This window comes from Mus pahari, chromosome 19 (assembly GCF_900095145.1).
Source record: "Mus pahari chromosome 19, PAHARI_EIJ_v1.1, whole genome shotgun sequence".
Lineage (NCBI taxonomy): Eukaryota > Metazoa > Chordata > Mammalia > Rodentia > Muridae > Mus > Mus pahari.
The window spans coordinates 87,035,307-87,060,016 of NC_034608.1; the positions used below are offsets into that span (position 1 = coordinate 87,035,307).

The 24,710-nt window shown below is 49.8% G+C and overlaps 1 protein-coding gene across 8 annotated transcripts in view; it reads right to left on the minus strand.

The window, feature by feature from the left end:
- Positions 1–2,716: 2,716 nt before the first annotated feature.
- Positions 2,717–24,710, minus strand: part of Eps15l1 (epidermal growth factor receptor pathway substrate 15 like 1) — an 82,201-nt gene continuing 60,207 nt past the window's right edge. For 2 of the 8 annotated variants that reach the window (XM_029531675.1, XM_029531674.1), the window contains exons 22-25: positions 20,287–20,419; positions 18,088–18,135; positions 7,558–7,763; positions 2,717–3,228 (exon numbers count right to left, since the gene is read on the minus strand). In XM_029531675.1, coding sequence (XP_029387535.1) covers positions 3,085–3,228; positions 7,558–7,763; positions 18,088–18,135; positions 20,287–20,419 — 531 coding nt within the window. In that variant the 3' untranslated portion in view covers positions 2,717–3,084. Of the gene's footprint in view, positions 3,229–7,557; positions 7,764–18,087; positions 18,136–20,286; positions 20,420–24,710 lie in introns of those variants that run through there. The other 6 variants (XM_029531679.1, XM_029531678.1, XM_029531676.1 and 3 more) reach the window with 5 other exon arrangements.

Sequence of the window (24,710 nt, forward strand, 5' to 3'; positions counted from 1 at the left end):
AAAAAAAAAAAAAAAAAAAAAAAAAAAGAGAGAGAGACTTTGTTCTGGAGCCGAATATTAACTACACACACTCAGGTCACCTCAAAGCCTAGGCTTCAGGATAGAAGCCATTTTGTTAGTGACATTAGTGTTGAAGCCATTTTTACAGTGACAAAGTCACAAACCAAGGGCTTTCCAAGGACCACGATGGGAATGTCACACAGCTGCTTACAGCAGCCTGGGGCAAGCCTGGCTGCAGCTGCTGCCTGATGGCCCCTGGCTTTCAGGTTCACAGAAGCTATGGGGCTTTCTGTTTTTTCTTTTCCTGAAGCTGGTACACATCCCAAGGAGTTTCTTGCCTAATAGTCATGGGATACTGGGTACTACAAGGAGGTAGGCAAGCCATAGCTTCGAAGGGGCTAAGACTAGCCCAGATAAATTGTAACTAGACTCTGGACCTGCAACATACCCAGCCCTCCACATCCCTGTAGCTCTCATCAGCCAGCCAACTGTGGATGCAGCTTCTTCCCAGGCTTCTCCATCACAGCTGGAAGCCTGGACCCGCACAGCAGAGAGTGCCCCCAACACTTTAAAATACCAGGTAAAATATGGAGCTGGAGTTATAGAGATCGGGGTCAAAAGTGCACAGAACTCTCGTAGAGGACTCCAGTTCAGTTCCCAGAATCCATGTTGGGTGGCTTACAACCACCTGTAACTCCAGGTCCCCGGGATCTGATGCCTTTATCTGTCCTCCATAGGCACTGCACACTCATGACACCTCCCCCACCCCCTCTCGCGTAAATAAAATATAAGCCTGGAAAAAACCTCCCTCCCTCCCCTTTCTGATAGGGCCTTACTATGCAGACGAGGTCTGTGTGCCTCTCCCTCTCTGGTGTGATAGGTGTCAGCTTATAGACAGGGATGCTTAGTTGAGGTCCTTTTTGAAATGTTTCGCATCATAATGAGATTCTGGGGCTTGGATCCAGGTCTATACAATATCCCATCACGTGCTGATTACAGTTAGTACAGCTGGGGGAACCCCATGGAAGGGTACCAGCTGGGCAGGTACCTTGGCTTAGATCTTAACTCTGAGGACATTTTTTCCTTTCTCATTTTTAAGTTTTAAAAAATGATGTATTGCCTGCCTGTGCCTCTGCTTCTTCAGCACCAGGACCAAAAACATGTGCCACCACATCTGGCAAGATTATTTAAACAATTTTTAAAACTGTGCATGTGGGGTAGCTGAGAACTCAGGGAGGCCAACGGGGCACTGGGTCTCCTGGAACTAGGACACTCATGGTTATGAACAGCCTGGGAAGGAAACTTGGGTCCCCTCCAAGAGCAGCAGACATCTCCCCAGCCCCTCACTCCAGTCCCAAGTTAGATTCTAAGCACATGAGTAAACTGTAAGCTCCAGGGAATCGCAATGGGCCAAGGCTGTCACACAGACAGTCAACACCCCACAGCATTCCCACCTGCCCAGCTCTGGATGGTGAGTGCCCATGTCTTTTCTGCATGCAGAGAGTTGCATACCCCTGATCACTTCTGATCTCAGGTGTCAGACCTGTCACTTTGACCCAGGGCCTTTCTATGCAGCCCTGGCTCTCCTGGAATTCATTATGTAGATCAGACTGGCAAGCTGCCCTTGCCTGCATTTTGGGTACTGAGAAGAAAGGGGTGTTCAGCAACCTGCCTACCTTGTAAAAGCACTGTCCCCCAAGCAGAGAGGGAAGAATGCATTTTGGAAAATGGAAAAAAAGTGCCAAACTGGCTTCTCAGTGGTTTTAAGTTGCCTTTAATTTAACATCTGAGTGGGATTTGAGAGATGGTTCGGGTTAAAAGTGGCCAAATACTCTTGCAGAGGAACTGGGTTCAGTTCCCAGCACCCACAGGGTGGCTTACCACCATCTCTAACTCCAGTTCCAGGGAACCTGGCACTTTCTTCTGGCTGCCACGGGTACCAGGGATGCACAGACAGACATGTAGGCATTAAATACAAACAAACCAAAGCCACCATTATCCACAACAAAGTGCTCTGTGACAGTCTCACTGGGTAAAGGTGCTTACTGACCTGAATTGTCTGGTGACCTGAATTCAGTGTGAATTCATGGCTGGAGGAAAGAACTGACATCTGAGCACTCACTGTGCAGCAATGGATGCTTGTACACACGTAAGTGTAATAATTAAATAAAAATAAATAAAATGAAAAAAAAAAAAAACCTAGTTATGAGCACACAAGGGTATTGCTCGGGAGCTGAGCATGCCAAAAGTCACACTGGGAGGCTCCTGAACACCTGCGACTCCAGCTCCAGGGGACAGGACACCCCCTTCAGCCTCTGCCAGTACCTGTGCATATATGCTCACCACTCACACAATTAAAACAGACACTGCAAGCCGGGCGTGGTGGCGTACGCCTTTAATCCCAGCACGGGGAGGNGGGGGGGGGGGCAGAGGCAGGCGGATTTCTGAGTTCGAGGCCAGCCTGGTCTACAGAGTGAGTTCCAGGACAGAGGACTGCCAGGGCTACACAGAGAAACCCTGTCTAGAAAAAACGAAACCAACCAACCAACCAACCAACAAACAAACAAACAAAAAAAACAGACAATGCAGCTCCCCTCCCAATCACTGATGGGGAAGGCTGGTCCTCAGTGCACCAGGTGTAGGTTTCCTCTACCACTGATCCATTATTTCCTGATTAAAAAGAAGATAGCCTCATGTTTTGTATTAAAATATTTTATATTAATCATTCAAACTTCATTTTATACAACAAATGCATACATCATGTGTGTGGGGTGTCTTGTGGATGCAAGGAAGGGTTGGGGGTGGAGCTTGTCTGCAGCTAGGAGACTGGAGGCCTTCTCTGTCAGCCACTGAATGATTGGAAGGAAGAGCCTAACTGATCACCATCACACCTCAGAGACTGGCAGGTTCCAGGACTTTTACCTATAGCTGCCTTCCTGGCCCACCCACAGGGGTGAACAGTGTCTGAGGCCTCTCAACAAGGTCCCTGTAGCCTAGGCCCTGTGGCCAGCTGTCCTTGGCTGTGGCATGGCACAACTTGAAGGGGTGTGTACATACAGACAGCTGTGGCTTCCCCTGTGTCACCTAGGCTGGCATATCAGCCTTGCTGAGGGCGATGGCCAGTTCCAGGTCCTCCTGTTCCTGTCGCCGCAGCCTCGCCAGCCGCTCCTGCTCCGCTTTTTCACTCTCCCGCTTGGCCCAAGCCAGTTGCTGCTCCTCATTGCCAAACTACAAAGGAAGATTGATTGGACAGTGAGAGAGGGCCCAGAGCAAAAGCTGGGGTCCTAAGAAGAGACAACCAGAGAAGGACCAGGGTGCATTCAACCTGAGCTGCCTACTGGAGGGCCAGGCACCCATCCTTACAGAGAGGCAGCTGGGCCTGGTGCTGAAAGGTTCTAGCAGGCAGGTCCAATAACTCTGGGTGCATTCTATAGCCTTTTTCTCTGTCTCTTTTAGAAACAGGGTCTCCTTATGTAGCCCAGGTTGGCCTAACACAATAACCAATCCCCCTGCCTCAGTCACCACTCCTGGTTGCCAACACCCCCACACTCTTTAGGGCTGCAGCCACATTCTACCAGATCATAACTCTGCTCCATGCCCTCTAGAGAGGCCACAAGCCCCAAGGGAGCCTACTGCTTGTCCAGGGACATTAACAGTCCTTTTAACCAGTCGTCTCCAGGGAATACTTGTGACACTATGGACAAGACACCAGCAGTGAGTGAGACTGACCACCTGCAACCCCCTTGGGGAGGGAGAGCATGGCAGGGTGGTGTGGAGGAACGAGGGTGAGTGCTTCTTCAGTTAGAGCATTTGGCCCTCAGGATCATCTATCAACAGACACCAGTAACTGACAGTGTCCCCTCGTCTGTACCCACAGAGGGTTACAGATCACCCTGCCCCAGACAAGCCCCCATCAATGTCTAGCAGCAAGGCCTCTCCCATACTGCAACCCAAACACTGGGGTGCTTCAGAGCTGGAGGCCAAGAGAGGGAATTCCACACAGACCTGCCTCATGCACTCTGTAAGCACAACAAGCACTTGGGATGAGAGAAATTTCCAGAAAGACAATTTCTCAGGGATTTACTGACTATCCCTGGTTGGAGGTGCTTGGATTGGGTCACCTCTAATTCTCCTGGGACCAGAGCTCAACCTGTGTGCCTTAGGTGCCCCAAGAAAGTAGGAGTCCGCCTTTCTCAGACACCATCATCATTGAGAATTTGTGTCAAGAAGTAAACATTTTATTTCTGAAGCCTCTTGGAAATTTGGAAATGCCCCTCTATAGAGCATGTAGACAGGCTCTGCACCCACTTCCCAGCTTGTTCATGGAGTACTTGCAAAGCCCAGCCCAGCCCAGCCAGTCTGATATCTGCTCAAGGAAGCTGTGCAGACAACAGCAAGCTATTTGGCTAGCCCCCCTCCCCCACCAGATTGCTTTTTTTTTTTTTTTTTTTTTTTTGGTTTTTCAAGACAGGGTTTCTCTGTGTGGCCTTGGCTGTCCTGGAACTCACTCTGTAGACCAGGCTGGTCAGAAATCCACCTGCCTCTGCCTCCCCAAGTGCTGGGATTAAAGGTGTGCACCACCACACCCGGCCCCACCAGATTGCTTTTAAGGAGGATCACACTCACAGCCTGAGGTTGTTTGTTCTGTAGGGCAGGGACCCAGGCAACCCAAGCTGGCCCTGAATTCCCTAGAAGTTTGACAGACACCACCGTGCCCTGCTAAGCAGAAGACTTGCCTGGATGTAAAGAAAATTCTTTTTTGTTGCCTTTAAGAAAAATTCTCTCTATGCAGCTCAGGCTTTCCTCCAACTCAGAGATCCACCTACTGCCACCTCCCATATGCTGGGACTAAAGTGCTGGCTCCTTTGTCCTTTTTTTGAGACAGGATCTCTTGTAGCCCATGCTGGACTTGAACCAGCTGAGGATGACCTTTAACTCCTGATCTGACAGGCCTGCACCACCAAGCCTGCTTCACACAGTGCTGGGGATAGAGTCTTGGACTTTAGGTGTACTAAGTGTGCATTACTGAGCTACAGTTACAGCCCAGAAGCTTCTGTGAGTGGTAAGGAGCTACTGAGGACAGTCACCCATTACTAGAAAGCTCTGGGGTGCCACCACAGGTGCCAAGGACAGCAGTGGCCATCCTGCTTGGGTGACATCAGTTCTGGAAGCCCAAGCTAAGCAGGCTGCTTTCCGTACGCGATGACAACCTTTTGAGTTTGCACAGTATTAAAGTCCCAAGGATCCTGGAAAGCAGGCTCATGGAGGGGCCATCCCAAATCCTGGGAGGGCAGTATATTTATGGCTCAGCAAGGGGAAATTCAAAATCCTACCAGATTTTTCTAGAACATGGTCCTGTTCCAGAGAAGACCATGTGTACTGATGGGAACACAGGGCCCCTTGTAGTGGTGAAGGTGACAACAACTTCATACAATAAAAGGTCACAGGCCAGGTCAGGCAGGATTTGGTTTCCTATCTGGAGATGAGAGTGTTTAAATCAGAATTTAAACTAGGTATTGTGCGGTGCCTGACATCCCAGCATTTAGAAGCTATGAGTTTGAGACCAGACTGGGTGAATCCCTTTCTCAAAACCCAAACAACAAATAGATAAACTTGAAAAATAAAACTGAAGCCTGTAACTACTCGGGGGCAACAAGTTATTAGCCCAGTCACAGCTTGGAACCTGGTGCTCATGACAGGCAGGGCTGGGGTTTTTCTGCCTGTGTGGGCACAGGAAGTAAACTGGCTTTTCAGAAAGGCCAGTCATTTCTCTACACTGTGGTTCAGCTCCATTACCACTCTGCCTGAACCGAGCACCGAAGTCATGTGCCAACAGCTGTGCTGTTTGCTTGTTTGTTTTTTAAATGGATTATTTTATTTCTGTAGCCCAGGCTGAACTGGAACTCCTAATCCTGCTGCTGAGAGAGAAGGCTGTGTGGCCCCGGGGATGGGCCCAAGGCAGGGCATGCTAGGCACGTGCTGGACTCACTGCACCAGCTCTGGCCTTGGCGGTTAGTAGTTTCCACCAGAAAATAACCCTGGTGATACCCAAACAACTCCAAGTGCTTTTGTCTCTGGTTTTTACTAATAATGTCACTTTTCTGAAGGCACACTGTAGGCACTGTCAACAGAACTGAATGGGCTGCAGAGACAAATAGTTACAAGACCCCAGGGATCAGCATATTATTATTACTATTAATATTTTTAGGCAGCATCTCAGGCTGGCCTCAAACTTGAGATCCTCCTGCCTCAGCCTCCCATCCCAGTACTGGGATGAGAGGTGACTGCCACTGGGTCCAGGTATGCCTTAGGCAATTCAAATTAAGCTACAGGACAATTGGCTGGGGAGGACCAGGGTATTTATTGTGCAATAGAAATGGGTTTTGTTGTTTTGTACTGGGAATGGAAGCTAGGACTATATCTGCCTGTCCATCATGACTGAGCTACACACTTCAGCCCTCCAGGTCTGCTTGACACCTGTCATTCCAGCCTTGCACAGAGGTTAGGGTGCAAGGATCAGTAAGTAGTTCAAGGTCATTCTAGGATAGAGACTAAGAAGGCCCAAAGACACAAACATAAATCAGTAAACAGAGTGGCAATCCAGTCCCTCCCGGTAGCCAAGCAGAGAGCTTCGCAAGCACGAAGGAGAGCTCTTGAGAAAATGGCCTCGACCTGAAGGGTGGAATGGGTTATGGGAAGCCAGCACCAAGCACAGGCTTGGTGGTGGAGGTGGTGGAGGATGCTGAGGATATGCTGAAGGCACTGGCGGGCTCGACACAGACAGCAAGGCAGTGCCAGTGAGAGCCCTGGAAGAAGTCTCTAGCCACTTTGGACAAGTGGTCTTTCTGAACCCTTGGAAAAGAGAAGAGGTTCTGAGGTAGTCATCTAGGTTGAAGTATTTTTCAGTGTAGCTAATAAACAGAAATCAGACAAAAGCACAATGAACAGTCACCAAATCTCCCACTCTCTGGATACCCCACCTGGACTCTTTTGCTCCTACTTGCATGATGCACTTGGGCAGGACCACTGACTCAAAGGTCTTTTTGGAGGCAGCAGAACCCTGGTGAAATGTTTGTAATTGGTCTTGGGAAGTGCCTGCCTGCTCTGCCTCCAGACACAATGAACCAGTGTGGTGGCACACACCTTTAGTACCAACTAAAGACAGAGACAGATGGACTCTTTGAGTTCCAGGCCAGCCTGGGATACATAGCTAGGCCTTGTCTCAAAGACCCAGTTAACAGAACATCTTCTGAGGGACACAGATCACAAGCCACTGAGTACTGAGGCAGGCATGCTGTGTGTGTGTGTGTGTGTGTGTGCACGCCACTTTCCCTGCAGAAATCGCATCATCCTGCAGTTCATTACACCATGGCTCTCATCTTTATCAACAGTCTATTTGCCTTACAGAAGCCATCACAGAATAAGTAACAAAAGTAGTTGATGACTGTTGGGAGGCACCAGCAGCAGGGCAAAGCAGTGTCCATAGCTGCAGAGGGGCCCCCACCCCGAGAAGCAGCAAGCGAGGCAGGAAGGTGGCCGAGGGAGGACTCAACTTACAGAGGTGAAGTCGGCAAAGCCGGAGGAAGAGGCCTTAGGAGGTTTAGCTGAAGAGGAAGGGGCAAATGGATCTTTGCCACTAAATGGGTCCCCAAACCCCGTTTTACTTTGGAACGGGTCGCCGCTGTCAGCCCCGAGTGGCTGGAGTGGATCAGGGGACTCAGGGAAGCCTGAAGAGCCCAGCTGGCTTACAGGTGTACTCTGACCTGGAAAGTTTAGGGGGAAACACAAGACAAAAAAACAGAAAAGGGAAAAAAAAAGAAGAAAGAAACACAAGTTACTTACTAGGACTAGAGTGGGGACCTGGCTATCTCTCTAGGGAGAGCAGGGCATTCGGAGAAGGGTGGCCCTGGGGGTTCTGACTTTGCGGGGGAGTGTCTGGAATCCAGGACCTCATACCCATTCTGTACTTATTATACAATGGAGTTACATTCTATATTAACCTGGAACAGAAGTATAGCAAGGTCATGAATGGTGCCAGAAGAGTGATTTTTTTTTAAAGCTGTTTTTAAGACAAGAGTCTTAGGTAGGCCAGGTTGGGCCTTGAATTCATCTTCCTGCCTCAGGCTACCAAGCTCAGAGCTGACAGGTGTGTACCATCTGGCCCAAGCTCACTTCAGGTCACATGCACACAGACCCACCAGCAGCTAACACTGGACCTGTCTTTAGTAGTTATGGACACATTGTTTTTGCAGAATGTTTGGTTCCCAGTACCAACATTCTGGTTCTACAGTGTCACTGGCCCACACATCTCTAGTTACTATGTATCCATTCAAAGCATACTTAGAGTGAGACTGGCAGACTGTTTCCACTTGAGCTTCAGCCCAGCCCATCACAGCTGAGCAGAGAAACACATTGAAAACTTCTAAGGACAGCAAGAGGGGGTAGGGAGGACTCCCTGGTGAGGAGGCCACCAACTCACCAGAGTACAGGGCATGACTATAGGTGACAAGCACCAGGCACACACCACAAAAGTATGAATGTCCAGCCTGGCTCTCCTGACTCCTGGTGGTGTGCCTGAGCACCCAGGGTCCAGACATCCAACATGGCTGACACATTAGTCCCAAGGGCCAGATCAGCATAGCTCCCTGGTATCAACTGAACTACCCACAGAAGCTCCCATGGTTTCAGAGTCATCATTTAGAAAGACACTATAGCGTTGACCTTGGACATCTGGTTGTGGGGACAACACAAAGCCTGAGCCATCCCAGGCACCAACATGGAAGGAGAGAAGCAGGCTGTAAGGCTGTTCGGATTTGTTTGTACAATGGCACTCATCTTCCAATAATGGGTAGATACAAGAAAAGATCTTAGTACCATGTTCTACTTCCCCAAACCAATAAAACCCCCACCCCAATTTCTGAACTTCCAGATGTCTAGGGCTTCAAGTTTAGTCTGAACCTGCCACCTTCTGATCTGGGGCTCATGGAGGAAAAGGCTAGTTGGTCTTAATTTCCCCATTTGTGTGTGGTGCAGGAATGAAGAGACTGGGGGTGTTGCTGCCTGTGGGTGATACTTAGCAGCTGTTGTTGGCATGTGCCTGACAGAGTCCTGGTTGTAGCTCTCTTCTGGAGGCGGCTGTGGCAGTTGGGCCACAGCAGTAATGTGCAATATCAGTCCAGGCTGTGTCTGAGCTTAACTTAGGCCAGAGGTACAGCACTATGAGAAATAAGTCTCACATCACAGTAACCTGGTGCCACCACCAGGAGATAAGAACTTGACAGTGTAGCTAAGGGTTCTTGCAGTGTCATAGTGTTATACTTCACATACTCACAGGGACACAGCAGATGCATGTCCATGGTGGAGTCCGTTGAGTGTCACTGCACTGTCCTTTCAGAAGGCCGCTGCTTCCCCACCACCACATTTTTTTTTTTTTTTTTTAAGGTAGAATCTCACCATGCAGAGCAGGCTGGCCTGAAGTTCACTACCTGACTGCTGGGATTAAAGGCCTGCACCACCACACCCAGTCTCCTTAGATTTCTGCCCAGGTCATGGTTACAGACCTGAAGACACTGTTAGAAGGGTGGGAACACATCTGGTTCCTCAGAGCAGCCCCTGTGGCTTCTCCTATTCCTAAGTCCAGCCCCCTGCAGTTCAAGCCAGAGCTCAGCAAGCCCACTCCACCAGAGACGAGGAAGCAGGCAACAGGGGCTGGGGGTGCTCGCAAACCAGACACATGTTTGGGATGGAGACAGACAGGGTCTTGCTGCTGCCCCGAGCCTCCTTCTTCACTCCCCAGACTGCTATGAACACAACTATAAGCACATCCTATTTGCTGAGAGCCTCAGCCAAGGGAAGCCAGGCAAAGGGACTGTGACATGGGCAAGGTGCTTGTCCTTGTTTGAGTGCTCAGATCACCCCACTAGCCTAGCATACTCACAGCTTCACCTTACCTGTCCTCCATCAGGCCTCCCTCCCATCCACACAGCCCATCCACATTTACTGCTAACTCAGTGCCTGTGGCCCTTGTGACTAAAGCCTGCTGTGCCTTCTCATTTTCTTCTCAGGGATGAAAACTCTGTCCAAGAGTCTAACTCTGCTCTCCATCTTCAGTCCCCCACCTTGTGGGAGGGAGGGCATTGACTGAATGTGGCCCTCCACAGCACAAAATCTGGGTTCCCCACGTATCTGAACATCAGGAAAGCCCAGTAACGTAACAACTCTCCTCCTAGACTTCTGCAGTAACGCCCAAACCTGGGCACTCTTTTCCAGTCCGATACCATATTGTGCTACCATGGTTTCTGAAGCCCATCCCTACCATAAATACACATACAGGCCTGTGCAGGCCTAGTACTGGGCAAGGTGTTAGGCTCAAGGCTGCAGCAGCTGGACCCTGGAGGATCATAAGGAGTAGAGGGACCTCCCCACACATCCCTACCCAGCCTGTGTTGTCTGCTCTTAGCCTGTTTCCACATCCAACCATCAAGTCCAAGGTTGAAAGCTCTGACCTTGAGTTATGCAGAACAGGTCACTAAGGGAAACTAGATTCTTTTGTTTTTGGAAAAAGGGTCTCCTGTAGCCTTAAACATGCTATGTAGACTGTATTCCATAGCCAGTCTTGTCTTATACAATAAAAACAAGGGTAGGACACTTGCTTAGCCTGGAGTGGAGCTCTGGGTTTCATTCCCTACTTACGAATAACTAGGCATGGTCCATCATGCCTGACTCTGGCACAGGAAGACTGAGGCAAAAAGACTAGGAGTTCAAGTTCATCACTAGCTACCTAGAATTTAAGGCAAGGCTGGGCTACATGAGAGCCTTTCTCAAAAACAATGAACAATAATAATTTTTTTAAAGATTTATTTATTTACTATATGTAAGTACACTGTAGCTGTCTTCAGACACTCCAGAAGAGGGTGTCAGATCTTACTACGGATGGTTGTGAGCCACCATGTGGTTGCTGGGATTTGAACTCTGGACCTTCGGAAGAGCAGTCGGGTGCTCTTACCCACTGAGCCATCTCACCAGCCCGAACAATAATAATTTAAGACCAGGATATTTCTTGTGGTATGGTAGGTCTGAAGACACCTGAGTAGCCACTTCTGTTTTTTTGAGACAGGATTTTTCTGTGTAGCCCTGGCTGTCCTGGAACTCACTCTGTAGACCAGGCTGGCCTCGAACTCAGAAATCCGCCTGCCTCTGCCTCCCAAGTGCTGGGATTAAAGGCGTGCGTCACCACTACCCGGTGGCTAGCCACTCCTGAACCTCTCTCATCTTTATGATGGAGAACTCTTTCTCCTCTGGCTTGGGGAATTAAAAAATAAAGCAAGGCCGCTGCAGCCATCTTCTAGTCACTCGCCAACATGAGGAACACAAAGGGAAAGAGGAGAGGCATCCGAGGCACCTGGTGTATGCTCTCCAGGCCTTTTAGGAAACATGGCGTTGTTCCTTTGGCCACATACATGCCATTCTACAAGAAGGGTGATATTGTAGACATCAAGGGAATGGCACTGTTCAAAAAGGAATGCCCTATAAGTGCGACCACGACAAAAACCGTTAGAGTTTAAAATATAACCCAGCATGCTGTGGGCATCATTATAAACAAGCAAGTTAAGGGCAAAATTCTGGCCAGGAGGATCAATGTGTGGACTGAGCACATCAATCACTCAAAGAGCAGAGACAGCTTCCTGAAGCGGGTGAAGGAGAACGATCAGAAGGAAAAGGAAGCCAAAGAGAAGGGCACCTGGGTTCAGCTGAAGCGCCAGCCTGCACCACCAGAGAAGCACACTTTGTGAGGACTAACGGAAAAGAGCCTAAGCTGTTGGAGCCCATTCCATACGAATTCATGGCCTAATGTACAAAAAGAAATAAAGGACCAGGACTGCAAAGTGTTTTCTTTAAAAAAAAAAAAAAAGCAAAACAAAGAAACAAACAAAGAGTTTTGCTGAGAGGGGTGGAAAGCCAGCTGGCTGCAGCCATGTGAAGCTGAGGCTTCTGAGAGCATTGAGGGGAATGAGAAACGAAAAGAATATTTTACACCAAGACTCAGTACAGCTGAAACCGTTATTTAGAAATTGTGACTGCACTCACGAAACCCGCCAGCAGCAACTGGTATCTCGTTTTCAAAGGAGGATGACGGTTTTCACATGGGTGGTTTTGTGTGTGTGTGTGCTGGCGTACAGGCGCTTTAGGTCCCTGTCATTTGCAGGTTGTCATGGCCCTGGTTTGAGCCTGGAACTTGGCACCCTGAGTTATTTTTGGTGGTTGTATTGTTAAGGCTGAATCTAGTTCCTGCTTTTATGTAACCACTTCTGCTAACTCTGTAATCGCTTTCCCTATTTTCTGAGGTGGAGTTGATTCTCAGTGTGACAAAGTCACTCTGTCCACCTCAGTTGCAGGAAGCAAGGTCACAGTGCTTTTGGCTCTTTGGATATGAGCATGGAGAAACGGCTATGGAAAAGGAATTGGAATAAAAAACTGCTGAGGAGGGAATCTGGAGTCTAAGGACAGTATGGACAACATAATGAGGGTGTGTCTCAAAGACGAAACAAGGGACTGTTGAATGGCTCAGTAGAAAAAGTTGCTTGCTCCTAAGCCTGATCACCCAAGGTAAATTCCTAAAATGTACACAACGGAAGACCCGACTCCTGTCAGTTTCTGTCTGACTCCACCTGTGCCACTGATTCATGGATACACAGAAGCAAATAAATATAGCAAACCAACACCAAGGGAAGAGGTGAGTGCACTCCTAACTATAATTATTAATAATGTAATAGTAATAATAATAAACACAGTTTTTGGCCAGGCTATCTGAGTTTGAGGCCAGCCAGGGACTGGCTCTGAGACAGCTAGTGAGACCCCTCTCACAATAACAAACAACAAAAAAGTTACACAAAAACTTTGCAGGCTGGTGCCCACAGTGGGCATGGCACCCCTGGCCCATGCCCCCAGTGCACTAGCTGAGGGACTGGAGAGGCACAGTAGGCTTTATGTGGAAACCACAGCAGTTTCAACAGCCGCCCAAGCGGTGTACCGAAACCACACACAGCACTGACTTCGGCAAAAACAACACGAACTCCATGGTTTACCACAGCGTACTCTGCTTAAAAAAAAAAAAAAAAAATTACTCAGTGGCCAGCCCCACCCTGGTAGGAATTTCTTTACTTTTTCTATCTCTCTGGCTTCCTAGGCTGTTTGTCTCCTCAGCAATAGAGCCAGCACACCCAGGGACTACAGGGAGGAAGGTGCCTATCTCTTTCCCAGCTTGCTTTTCAGGGATTCCCCTGAGCAGTTCCCAGAGCCAGACTTGGAAAATGTATCGGAACTGCCGATAGTCAGCTCCGAGGGTACTCTCTCCATTCAAGGGGCTGATGCAGGGGGACAGTCAGAGATCTGGGTGCAGGTTCTTAGAAATCTCATTACCAAGAATATCAAATGTCGGGACTGGAGACTCACATTTTAGAACACTCAACATATTTGGAGAACAGGGAGTCCTGGGCTCCACCCAGTACCAGATACATAAGGAATGTGCATAGCTCTGACCTCAACACCCAGAAAGGCTGATCAAAGGGATTGTGAGTTCTAAGCAAGCCGGTCTGGGGTATAGTGTGTGAGAGATTTTGCTGTATTTGGGGGGGGGGGTGTATGTGGAAATGCGAGCATGCGCTTGCCAGACTTCTGTTGACACAATTCATTGCTGTACTTAAAAAAAAAAAATGCAGCTCTGCAGATGGGAGATAAATACAGGAAAAACACCCCCCGAAAGACAAGCAGAAAAACAAAGACTAAAGCTTTGTGGTCAGGGCAGCTGCCCCACCCTAGCCACTATCCTCTGCAACCCAGGACGCTCCCACACTGCTGTGCACCCTGACATGGGCACCACACAACTGTCAGGTGTCCCAGAGGACACACACCTTCACTGATTTTACCCTTAACAGCACCAGTTGCTTCCATACCAGGTTTCTGTTGGGTACTGGATGAGGGACACACACAGGACAGGGACATCAAGAGGTCACTAGGGACCTCAGTCCATTCTGCCCCGGTGGAACAGCAAAACAAGATTAAGTGGTGGCAGAGAAGAGAAAAATCAGATTGCCGACTCAAACTTTCAACTGTTGTGAGAAAGGAATCCTTCCTGCCCACACCTCCGTCCTCCCAATGCCTTGTTCTGAAGCCTGTTGGCCAGGCCATGGAGGCTTGCAGGCAGGAGTCCTGAAGACTAGGCAGATTGCAACACAGCAGAGCAGTGCAGCCCAGGTGATAAAAATCTGAGGTCCCAGATCACATCATGGTGCTGACATTTTCCACCAAAAATATTTATCAATTTTTGAGAAGACCAGCTCGGCACATTGGAGGGGACAGGATGAGGTTTGGGTCTGAGCTGAGGAGAAAAGCTGAACAAATATTTGTTATCTCTATCTATGCTGGAACTATTTTTGCCTGCTGTCAAGTGGGCAGGGGTCATGGGAAACTCTGGGGTTGGCAGGCTGGGTGGACAAAGGTGTCATTCCTCCATGGCAAGAGAAGCCAGTGGCCACTTGCTCTGGGTTCACAAAGGACACATGGATTTGAAGTGAGGAAGACAATTTTCTTTCAGTTTTCACACAAGGCTACTATGATCTCTGATGAGGAACTGATGAAGGACAACATTAGCCTGCAGAAGTAAATAGGCATGGGCAAGGCTGACATGGACTGTGCTCTGAGACGGGCTTCACTCTGCAGCCCCCATGTGCTGGGATCACAAGCACAAACCACCACGTCGTGCACCTGTCAGTCTTCACTGTGCAAAAGACTGACAGATCCCCCACTTGTTCTCCAGTGGCACCTTTGCCGAAATCCTCCTGTTCGAGTGGGTGCTATCCACACAGGGAGATGCTATCTACACAGAAGTCAGGCGGTGGAGGGAGTCCTAGGTGCTTGTCATGCACAGCCATGGGCCTCCCACTTCTGTCCTCCCTACAGGGTGCAAACATAAACAGAATGGTGCCTCTCCAATGGGCAGGTAGACATGTTTATAAAGTCACCACAGACTGTGATGTCTGCAGTGGGACTATGTGCCCCATGGTGGAGGGGTTTCCTACTTGGCTCTCTACTGACCACAAGTTGTGAGTGACTATACTGAGCTCACTACAGGGGTGACATGTGCGCGTCAATAATTTATATACCTAGAGACCTGGCCTGAGTCCTTTAGGTGATCAAAGAGTGGACCTTCAGCCAAGTGAGGGCCTGGGAGTTGTTTCCCGCCCACTTACTACCACAGAGGCCCGGTAGGAAGGCCCAGTCTCTCTGGGCTTACATCCTGCAGGTCCCCCAGAACCTCCACTGTCCAGACTGTGACCCACCTCTGGTGAGGCATCTAACTCATTAATCAAATCAGGCCACAGGCCACCCATTGGATCCACCTTGCTGAGTGCAAAAGAGTGGGTGTGCTGAGGTAGGCACTATTTCTATTTTCAAACTGTTCTGCCAACTCTGTCCTCATCAGCAGCCGGTCTTCAGGCTGCTGAAACCAGCTGGATTGGCATGGGTTCCTCCACAGCCTGGGAAGGCAAACCCATACAGTATATGGGTGCCTCCCTCCCTCAGCCAGTATACAGCAGTCACTGGTTATCCCGAGCTCTGGGACAGACCCTCCAGGGTGCCATGGCAACAGCAGGGCAGTGAGTATGCTGAGTGTGTGGGAGCTGGGGGGCTGTTTCAATGCCTTCTGGTCATCCTGGCTGCTAGCGAACGCCAGAACCTTCCCGAAATGGAACAAGTACGCTCCTTTCTAAACTCTCTAGTGTACCCAGCGCATTATCTCTTTGCCACCATCGTGGGAACGGAATTAAAGTAGTTATATTCAGGGCAGAGGTGCTAACCACAGGCTCAGTGATGCCATTTGACAATACGAAGTAACAAGGGGTTTGGGCACAGACAGGACAGCTAGCACCAGGGCCCTGACCCGCAGGTTCCATCCTCTTCCTGGGATCTCACAGAAAGGTTGAAAGCTCACAGGACTGAGCTGCTTACAATCCTAAATATTCCCTGGGCCTGCACCCTGCTGACCCTGTGAGAAAGCCTCTGCCACTCTGCATAGACAGCACATGGGGGGGGGTTGTCTGTTCCAGGAGAATGACTTTTTTCGGAATCCAATACACAAGGCCAGACCATTTTTATGTAGCTTGGGTGAGGGCTGCTCACTAACACAAGCACGCTCTCAGTGGTGCTGTGGGAAAGGGAAAAGCGGCCAGAATCTTACTCCTGTAGGACAGCTGGCCTTGTAGGTGGGGTGGAGAGGTCATGAGTAGTTATAAAGATGATCATTAACTTAGGGAGAGGTTAAAGGTGACTGGCTGGTGAGTGGGTGTCACTGGGGCAGCGGGGCGGCTCTGCTGGGAGCCGCAGGGCAGCGCTGGCAGGAAGTGGCAGGGTGGGGCCCGCCAGGATCCCGCTATCTCAGGCAACCCAATCACTGACGCCCACACAGCCGTTTCCTGAGCTTAAAAAAATCTGTTTCTCTCTTTGCAAATCAACAACTTTTACCTAGAAACTTTAGCGGTGAGTTCTGACTGATCTCCATCTCCGTCCGTTGAAGAAAATACACCATTGTTTACCTGAGGGAGGTGTTTGCTCACTCCAACTGGCGTGTTTCAGGGCTGTTCTGCATGTGTCTGAAAGCAATCAACTGCTTCAATCCCAGACACCTGCAGGTTATTTAATACCTTGATAGACCTTTCTAGAAAAGATCTCCAGGCACAAGAATGTAGAGCTTTCAAGACATCCAATTTCTGTGCACATGCCAGCAGCCTAAGGCTCACACTCTGAAGCTTCAAGGAGAGAACTATACCTGTAGCATCAAGCTCTAGCCACTCAGCTGCTAACAGCAGCAGTGACTGTCTGGATGCTTAGGAAGGGGAGACTCTTGACAGACCACACTCATCTCTTGAGAGCAGAGACTGAACTCCAAGATAGAACACAATAGCAGAGCAGTGCATAACCCCAGACCCACACTGATACTCATCCTGGGTAATGATTCTCAGGGGACCCAGGGCTGGCTTTAAACATCAACACTTTTCAACAGAAGACATTTTTCTGAACTGTCACCTCATCTGGGTCAGGCCCAGGTGACACAGGTGGCTGGGGGAGGGGGTGGACACACAATACAATGCAGATCCCGCACACCACCACCATGCCAAGTGCTTTACTGACATCTTGGACTCAGGGCTGCCCAGGGACATCTGTCTGGGGCCTTCACATTCCCCAAAGCAGTCTGAGTGAACAACCCCTTAGAGCTGGATAGGTAGCCCAGAGCCCACGAGCTCCTTCAGGCTAGAAAAGCCCAGGTGGAAGTGGTAGCCTAAGACTATCTCACATGCAGGGCAGTGGGACTGCAGAGAAGCTGCTGTCTCTCATGACTCCTGAGTCAGGTAATGCATAGTGTCTGGGGAAGCACTGTGGCATGCTTTCTCCGTCAGAAGGCCGACCATCCCTGGAGGTCCTTGGGCAGGCACCCCCAACTCATCTATCTCTTCCTAGCCATGCTGGGACCAGCCCACTGCAGAGTTCCACATCTGTCTGACATCTAAGGGACCGAGCAATGGGGTGTGACCAGCTAAAGATATTTATTGCTGAATACTCGTCATATGGTTTTCCCCAATGGAAAATGGGTAGGCAGAAAAGCACCATCCAAAAACAGTGAATAGTGGGGCAGGAAGATGGTTGAGTTCCCGGTCACCATAGAGATCCTGTCTCAAATGCCATAAAATAAGATAAAGTTTCCACCTTGGCTTCTGAGTGAGTGTAGAGGTGGAGCTGGTCAATGTGCACTGTTGCCCTGGGAACCTGGGTGAGTGGCTGTGGCATGATAAGGATGGGTCAGGGGCAGAGAAGTGCACTGCTACACTCCAAATCCATGCATGAACCAGGGAGCTGGGGCAAAGAGCCAAATGCTTTCTCATCAAACAGGGCTAATTAATAGGTCAGCTGAGGCAGGGGAGGGTCCCGAGCTGTGCACAGGTACCATGTGGTACCTGTATAGTTAGAGACTAAGATGAGATCAACAGCATGGGATGCTGGGCTGACATGCATCCACCACACAGCTGTACGTACCACCCAGCAGTATGTATACAACCGTGCCTTTCTGTCCAGCTGCTGCTTCTGGGTAGAGTGAATGAGAAATGCTTAGGCCCCACAGGTGCTCTGCTCATGGGTTAGAATGTACGAAAGCCATGGTCCTCAGGATGCAGGACTCTCCTGGCTAGGTTCTCCTGATTGCTGATATTAGAGCAAGTGGCAAGTAACAGACAAGTAATGGGCAGAGTGGGGGGCCAAGATGCAGATGCTATCTTCCCTGTGACTCTGGGTGGCCCACATGCCCACCTTCCTCTGTGGTAAGTGGGCATCGTATTGCCTGCTCCGTGGATCGCAGGGTCTCACTAGCAGCAGAAGAGAAGACAGTTGCACCAGTCCTCCCAAGGTCACAATGGTTGTGACAGAGCCCAGCTCTGCATCATTAATAAGTCAGGTCCAGAGAGCCTCAGACAGGGCTGGCTGATGGCCCTGGGGTCCCAATCTTGGTCCTATTCTTGAGAGACTTGGCTCTGATACCACTGAGGGCTTGCTCAGCATTTTAAAGGCTGTCCTTACTCTATAAATCTAACATGAGAAGCAGACAAAACAGAAGGACATGGAATGATGTATGGGATGGAGGTGTCCACACTTCTGGTGTGTATCTCCATGATAGCACATGCCTGTGGATACACACAATGCAGGAGTGAGTGGACAGGTGTGTTTACAAGCATGTCAATGAATGACTGCACATCTGACACAGGCAGTGTAGCACACTAGGGGAATGCATTCTCATTTGACACTCAAAACATCTGGCACCATGAACACATATGCAAACATGTACACAGGTGCAGACATGTTCAAGCCTTTGCTTTCAAGGTCCATGAGTGATGAAACACGCATGTGACGGGCTGGAGAGATGGCTCAGTAGTTAAGAGCACTGACTGCTCTTCCGAAGGTCCTGAGTTCAATTCCCAGCACCCACATGGTGGCTCATAACCATCTGTAATGGGATCTGGTGCCTTCTGTGTCTGAAGACAGTTACAGTGTACTCCTATACATAAATATATAAAAAAAAAAAGTGTGTGTGTGAACACACACGTGTATAAGGTATGAGTGCACACACACTGCCTGTGAATGAGGGGCATGTGTGCTTATGTACATGCTTGTGTTTTCCATCAGCAGGAGGCTACTGAGGTGAGGGAGTGCAGGGCCCTGTTCATAGCAGAAGGGCTCCCTTGTACTTTGGGGGCAACATCATTTGCAAGTGTCCTTCAGGCTCTGGCTCTTCTCCAGTCCTTCACACAGGCTACTCAAGTCATATTCTGCTGGCCAGACCCCCTTATAAGGAAGGCAGTGTGGGCACTGTCCCTGAGGAACACAGGTGGGCCCAGGTGATGAGACGGGAGGAGGGACTCCTAAGGCTTTCTTCCATCTTTCTATCCATCTTCTGCAGGTGGGCTATACAGAAAGTGGTAATCATGTGGACTCAGTGAGCTGGGGCAGGCAGGCTAGGTCCCTCCAAGGGCTACCTGCTCTTACTAGGGACTGGAAAGGAGATATTACACATTTATGTCACTCAGATGTTCCTTCTTCTTCTTCACAGTATTGGATATCTTCATTTCACAGTAAAGTAAGGGCCTTGGGCCCACAAGGCAAGTGCTCCATCATTGAGCCAGTGAGCTCTGTCCCTAGCTCTTAACATAGAAGTCACAAGTACTCAAAATCTGCTGGGGGAAGGACACAATGGCCCTCTTTGGAAAGCAGGGCTCAGGATAGTGAAGTTACAGGGAAGAGGGCTGGAAGCTCCTCAGGCAGCCTTCTCTCAACCAGCTGAGCCGGGTCGTCCTGCTCATCCAAAACATCCAAGAAAGCCACCACCTTACCCAAGTGCCCATCCAGTCAAGGCTACCCTGAGCCCCTGTTGTAGCCACCCCAGGCCCTCCCTCAGCCCCCATGAAAAAGGCACGAGGCCAGGAGGCTACTAGATAGACACTGAGGGACCATGCAGATGGAAAAGCATTGATGAGGACACCATCACAGCCTGGACCAGGGGACAGGGAAATAGCACAGTACACACAGCACACTGAGGGGGAAGGGGGAGCAACAGGGAGGCAACTTGGCAGAGGGGAGACGTACTGCCTTGGGGTCTGCTCTACTCTGGGCTGCTCAATGGAGGGGCCCTGTGCCCGCCGCCCTGTCCCCACCGGCGGGTGCCGCGAGAGGAGGAAGCGTACTGACCGCTGGGCGGTTTGGGCCGTGGAGGAGCGGGCTTCTTCGGAGGCAGAGCAGGAGTGTCCTGTTTACTTTTAAAGGGGTCATCTGAGAATCCTGTGCCTCCCAAGGAGGAGGAGAAGGGGCCAGAAGGTGGGGGCTGTAAGAGAGGACACGAAAGAGGCAAAAATAGACATTAAAAAGAAGGCACTGAGCAAATGCTTCCGCACCAAGAGCCCTGGCAATACCCGGGTCCTCTCAAGCCCCCGCTTTCCTTTACCCTCAAAGCCAAGACCTCTGTATGAAATGAAAGCCGCCAATACAAGCAGCAGAGGGTAACACTGCTCTCCTGTGACCTCTCTTGCTACATTGTGGGTTCTTTCCCAACTCAACACTGCACATGGGTCCCTGGGACTTCTTTCTGTTCATGATCTGAGACATGCATGGTCTCAGTCTCTACTGGACTGGTACTGGAACAGACTAGACCTTTTCTATGCCCCATCAGGCTGGCATGACTGCTCCAATGGCTACCCATCCCCATCTACTGGCACAGTCAATACTATCTCCACCCACTCTTGGTAGCCATGTCAGCTTGTTTCCCTTATCCAGTGTCCTGTTTAACTAGCCCCCATTCCACTGCCTCAAATAAGACAGTTGCAATCAGATGGTGAGTAGGTGGGTAAACGTGTGGATTGGCAGGTAGACAATGGCAATGGTTAGATAGATGGGTGGGTGGGTGGATGGCTATGTGGATGAACAGATAACTATGTGGGAGGGTGGATAGATGTCAGGATAGACTGATGAGGGTAAATGGATGACTAGGTGGATGGATGGTACAATGGTTAGTTTAAACCCTCAACTTGACAATCTACAATCACCAGGAAAGAAAGTCTCAACAAAAGGGCTCAAAGTCAGGATAAGGCTGTCCTGTAGGCATGGGGGAAAGGACTGTCGTTAGGACATGATTTGAGGTGGGAAGACCCACCCACTGTGTGTGGCACACTCCTTAAGTAGGGAATCCTGAAAATGGGAGAACTGAGAACTCAGCACAAATATACATGTGTTTATCCCCTGATCTCAAACAGTCGCGATCACAGGGATGTGGCTGGTTATTTCAAGCCCTACCCTGACTGCCACAGGGTAGTGATGGACTAATCTGCCCCTCTCCCTTAAAGTTGCTTCTGACAGGATATTTTATTAGAGCAACATGAAAGAAACTAGGGCAGATGGATGGAATAAGGAGTAGATGGGATAGTGGGTAGACACATGAATGGACTGATGGACAAAGGGAGTATGCATGGATGGGTTAAGAGAGAGGGACAGGTGGGTGTGAGGTGGAGAGAGGCTGGGTGGGTAAACAGAAGACAACTGGCATCCACGGGGCTGAAGTCACAACACACTCCAAGGCATACAGGGTCCCATCCTCCTCTGGCCAAGTCTTGGGCCTTAGCCCCAAGCCCATTTCCTCAAACAAACAAACAAGGCTTGGTATGACGACCCATGGAGCTCTGAGAGGGGCCCTGAGGTCTCAGCCAAATTCTAGAGATCCCACTGGTAGTTCAGTAGCTGGAGCCCTGCCTGTCGGTCATCACTATGCCTTGGTACCATCTCAGTGGTGGGCCTGGGCATTCCTCTTGTGCCACAGGTCTCTTCCACTCATGGTTCAGGGTCAGTGTTGAACAGTGGCTGGCAGGGGCCCGTGTGTCAGCATCAAAGGATACAGTGCCTCTGACCAATGGGGGACACAGTTTGGACAGACTAGTGACACACAAGCTCGACTGAGGTGCTCACAGCAAAGAGCTGGTTCCTTCCAGCTGTGTGGGGAGGGGTGGGTAAGAAACACTGCTTTCTTGGGTCGGGTAGTCCTGGAGTTTCCTGATACTCCTGCCTCAATCTCTTGAGAGCTAGGAGGATAGGGAGGTGTTACCACACCTGGTGGAGAGCAAGCAAATAGGGAAGTGATGTCACCAAGCCTGCTAACCTGAGCTTAATCCCTGGACCTGTGTGGTAGAAAGAGGAAACTCTTGTAATCACATATGCACATGGGCATTACACACACACACACACACACACACACACACACACACACACAAAATATAGTCTAAAAGAATTAAAGTGAAACTGGGCTTGCTGGCTACTCTTGCAGAGGTCCTGGGTGTCGCTCCCAGCAACTGCAGCCCAGGAATCTTACTCCTTCCTCTGACCTCAACCATAGGCATAGATAAAAGCAAAACATTCATACACATTACATAATCTATAAAAGCGGTCTTCAGTGGCATGTTTGGGAGGGTGTGGCGGCACACACCTTTAACAGCAGCACAGGAGCGTCTCTGAGCTCTAGGCCAGTTAGGGTGACAGTGAGACCCTGTGATGGGTAGTTTATGTCAACGAGACGCAAGCTAAGGTTATCTGAGAGGAGGGAGCCTCAATTAAAATTTCTCCAGAGGCTCTTGAGTTCAATTCCCAGCAATCACATGGTGGCTTACAACCACCTGTAATGGGATCTGACGTGCTCTTCTAGTGTGTGTCTGAAGACAGCTGCAGCATACTCATATACATAAAAATAAATAAATAAATCTTTAAAAAAAAAAAAAAGAAAGAAAGAAAGAAAGGAAAGGTAAGGAAAGGAAAGGTAAGGTCAGGTTTTCAGCTTGGCAGTGGCGGTGTACACCTTTAAGCCTAGCACTCTAAGTTTGAGGTCAGCCTGGTCTACAGTGTGACAGCCAGGGCTACAGAGAAACCCTGTCTTGAAACACACATACAGGCACCACACACACAGAGGGAGAGGGAGAGGGAGATACAGACAGACAGACAATGCCTCCATAAAATAGTGTTGGAGGTAAACCTGTAGAACGCTTTCTTATTATTTATGGATGAGGAAGAGCCCAGCCCATTGTGGGTGGTGCCATCCCTGGGCTGGTGGTCCTGGGTCCTCTAAGGAAGCATGCTGAGCAGGCCATGGGAAGCAAGCCAGGAGGCAGCACCCCTCCATGGCCTTTGCATCAGATCCTGCCTCCAAGTTTCTGCCTTGTGTGAGTTCCCACTCTGTGCAAGTTCCTGTCCTGACTTCCTTCAGTGATGAATTGCAATACGGAAGTATAAGTCAAATAAACCCTTTCCTCCCCAACTTTTTTTGGTCATGGCATTTCATCACAGCCATGGTAACACTAAGACAGCTCCTTTCTCAAAAAGAGTGAAATGTTTAATAAAGTGGACAAGAACACGTTTTATCCAACATACAAGATAACGAGCAGAAGTACGGGCCACATACATCTAGTGTTGCCAGGCATGAGGGCACAGCTGCCATCCCAGGTGACTGCAAACACTGGGCAGAAAGGTTCTTCCAAAGATGACATGAGACTCTTCAGAGGAGCACAGAGAGTGAGAGGGGTTGGCACTTTCTGTTTCCTCCCCACAGGGCAGGCCAAGGACAGAAAGCGAGCCAGCGAACCCAGGACCCATGGCAGACTCAAACTGAGGAAAGAGTATGACTCAACTAGAGAAGCAGCCCTGCTCTAGCCATGCACTGACCCCTTACAGGAGGGGTGTGACAGGGACTTGTAGTGGCTCTGGCATCTAAGCTGACACCAGCAGGCCCTTCAATGCTTTCTAGAAGCTCCTGGGCAGGAAATGGCTACTTTTATAGGGCCTGTGAGAGATTTCTACTACCATTACCCCTGCTTTCCACACAGGCAAACTGAGGCACAGACATCAATGTGGCTTTCCCAGACTCTACCGGATCAGTGTTGACCCAGCACACCTTGTCCACTACCTAGGTCTGGGCTCCCTGACACTGTCTGAAGGGTAGGCATAGGGCCACAACATGGAAATTAGCCGTGTCCTCAGTCTGGAGGTGACACACATGGCTTCAGGCAAGAAATAGCCAGGAGGGGACACAGAGAGACGGTAGTTCCTCTAAAGAGAACAGGGTTCTGGGGTTGGAATCACAGCCAATGGGTAAAATACGTGAGCACCCTTGGGAAAAGCCAGGTGCTGCTGCATCTGTGGTTTATGTCTATAACCGTAGAGCCAAGGGGGTGGAGACAGGACCTCCAGGACTTGCTTGCCTGTCTAGGTGAAGCTGTGAGCTGCAGGTTCAGTGAGAACCATCTCAAACAGTAAGAGTGACTGAGGAAAACATCTAACAGTCACACACACACATCATATGCACATGTGCACATACATACCCAAGAACACAGGGCTCTCTGCAAGCTCCAGATTAACTTCCTAACTAGTCCCCCGACCCCCAATCCCTATTCCCAGCAGCTGGGAGCTTCATGCAGGAAGGCCTGGTGGGCTGGCAGGCTGCAGTGCGGGGTGGGGGGGTGGAGGGTGGGGGGTAGGGGGTGGGGAGGAGTAGATGATACTCTACCAAGAATACTCTCAAGTCTTTATACACAAATGGCAGAGTCTTAATTCAAAGCTTGTCCATGAAAGTTTCCAGAACATCA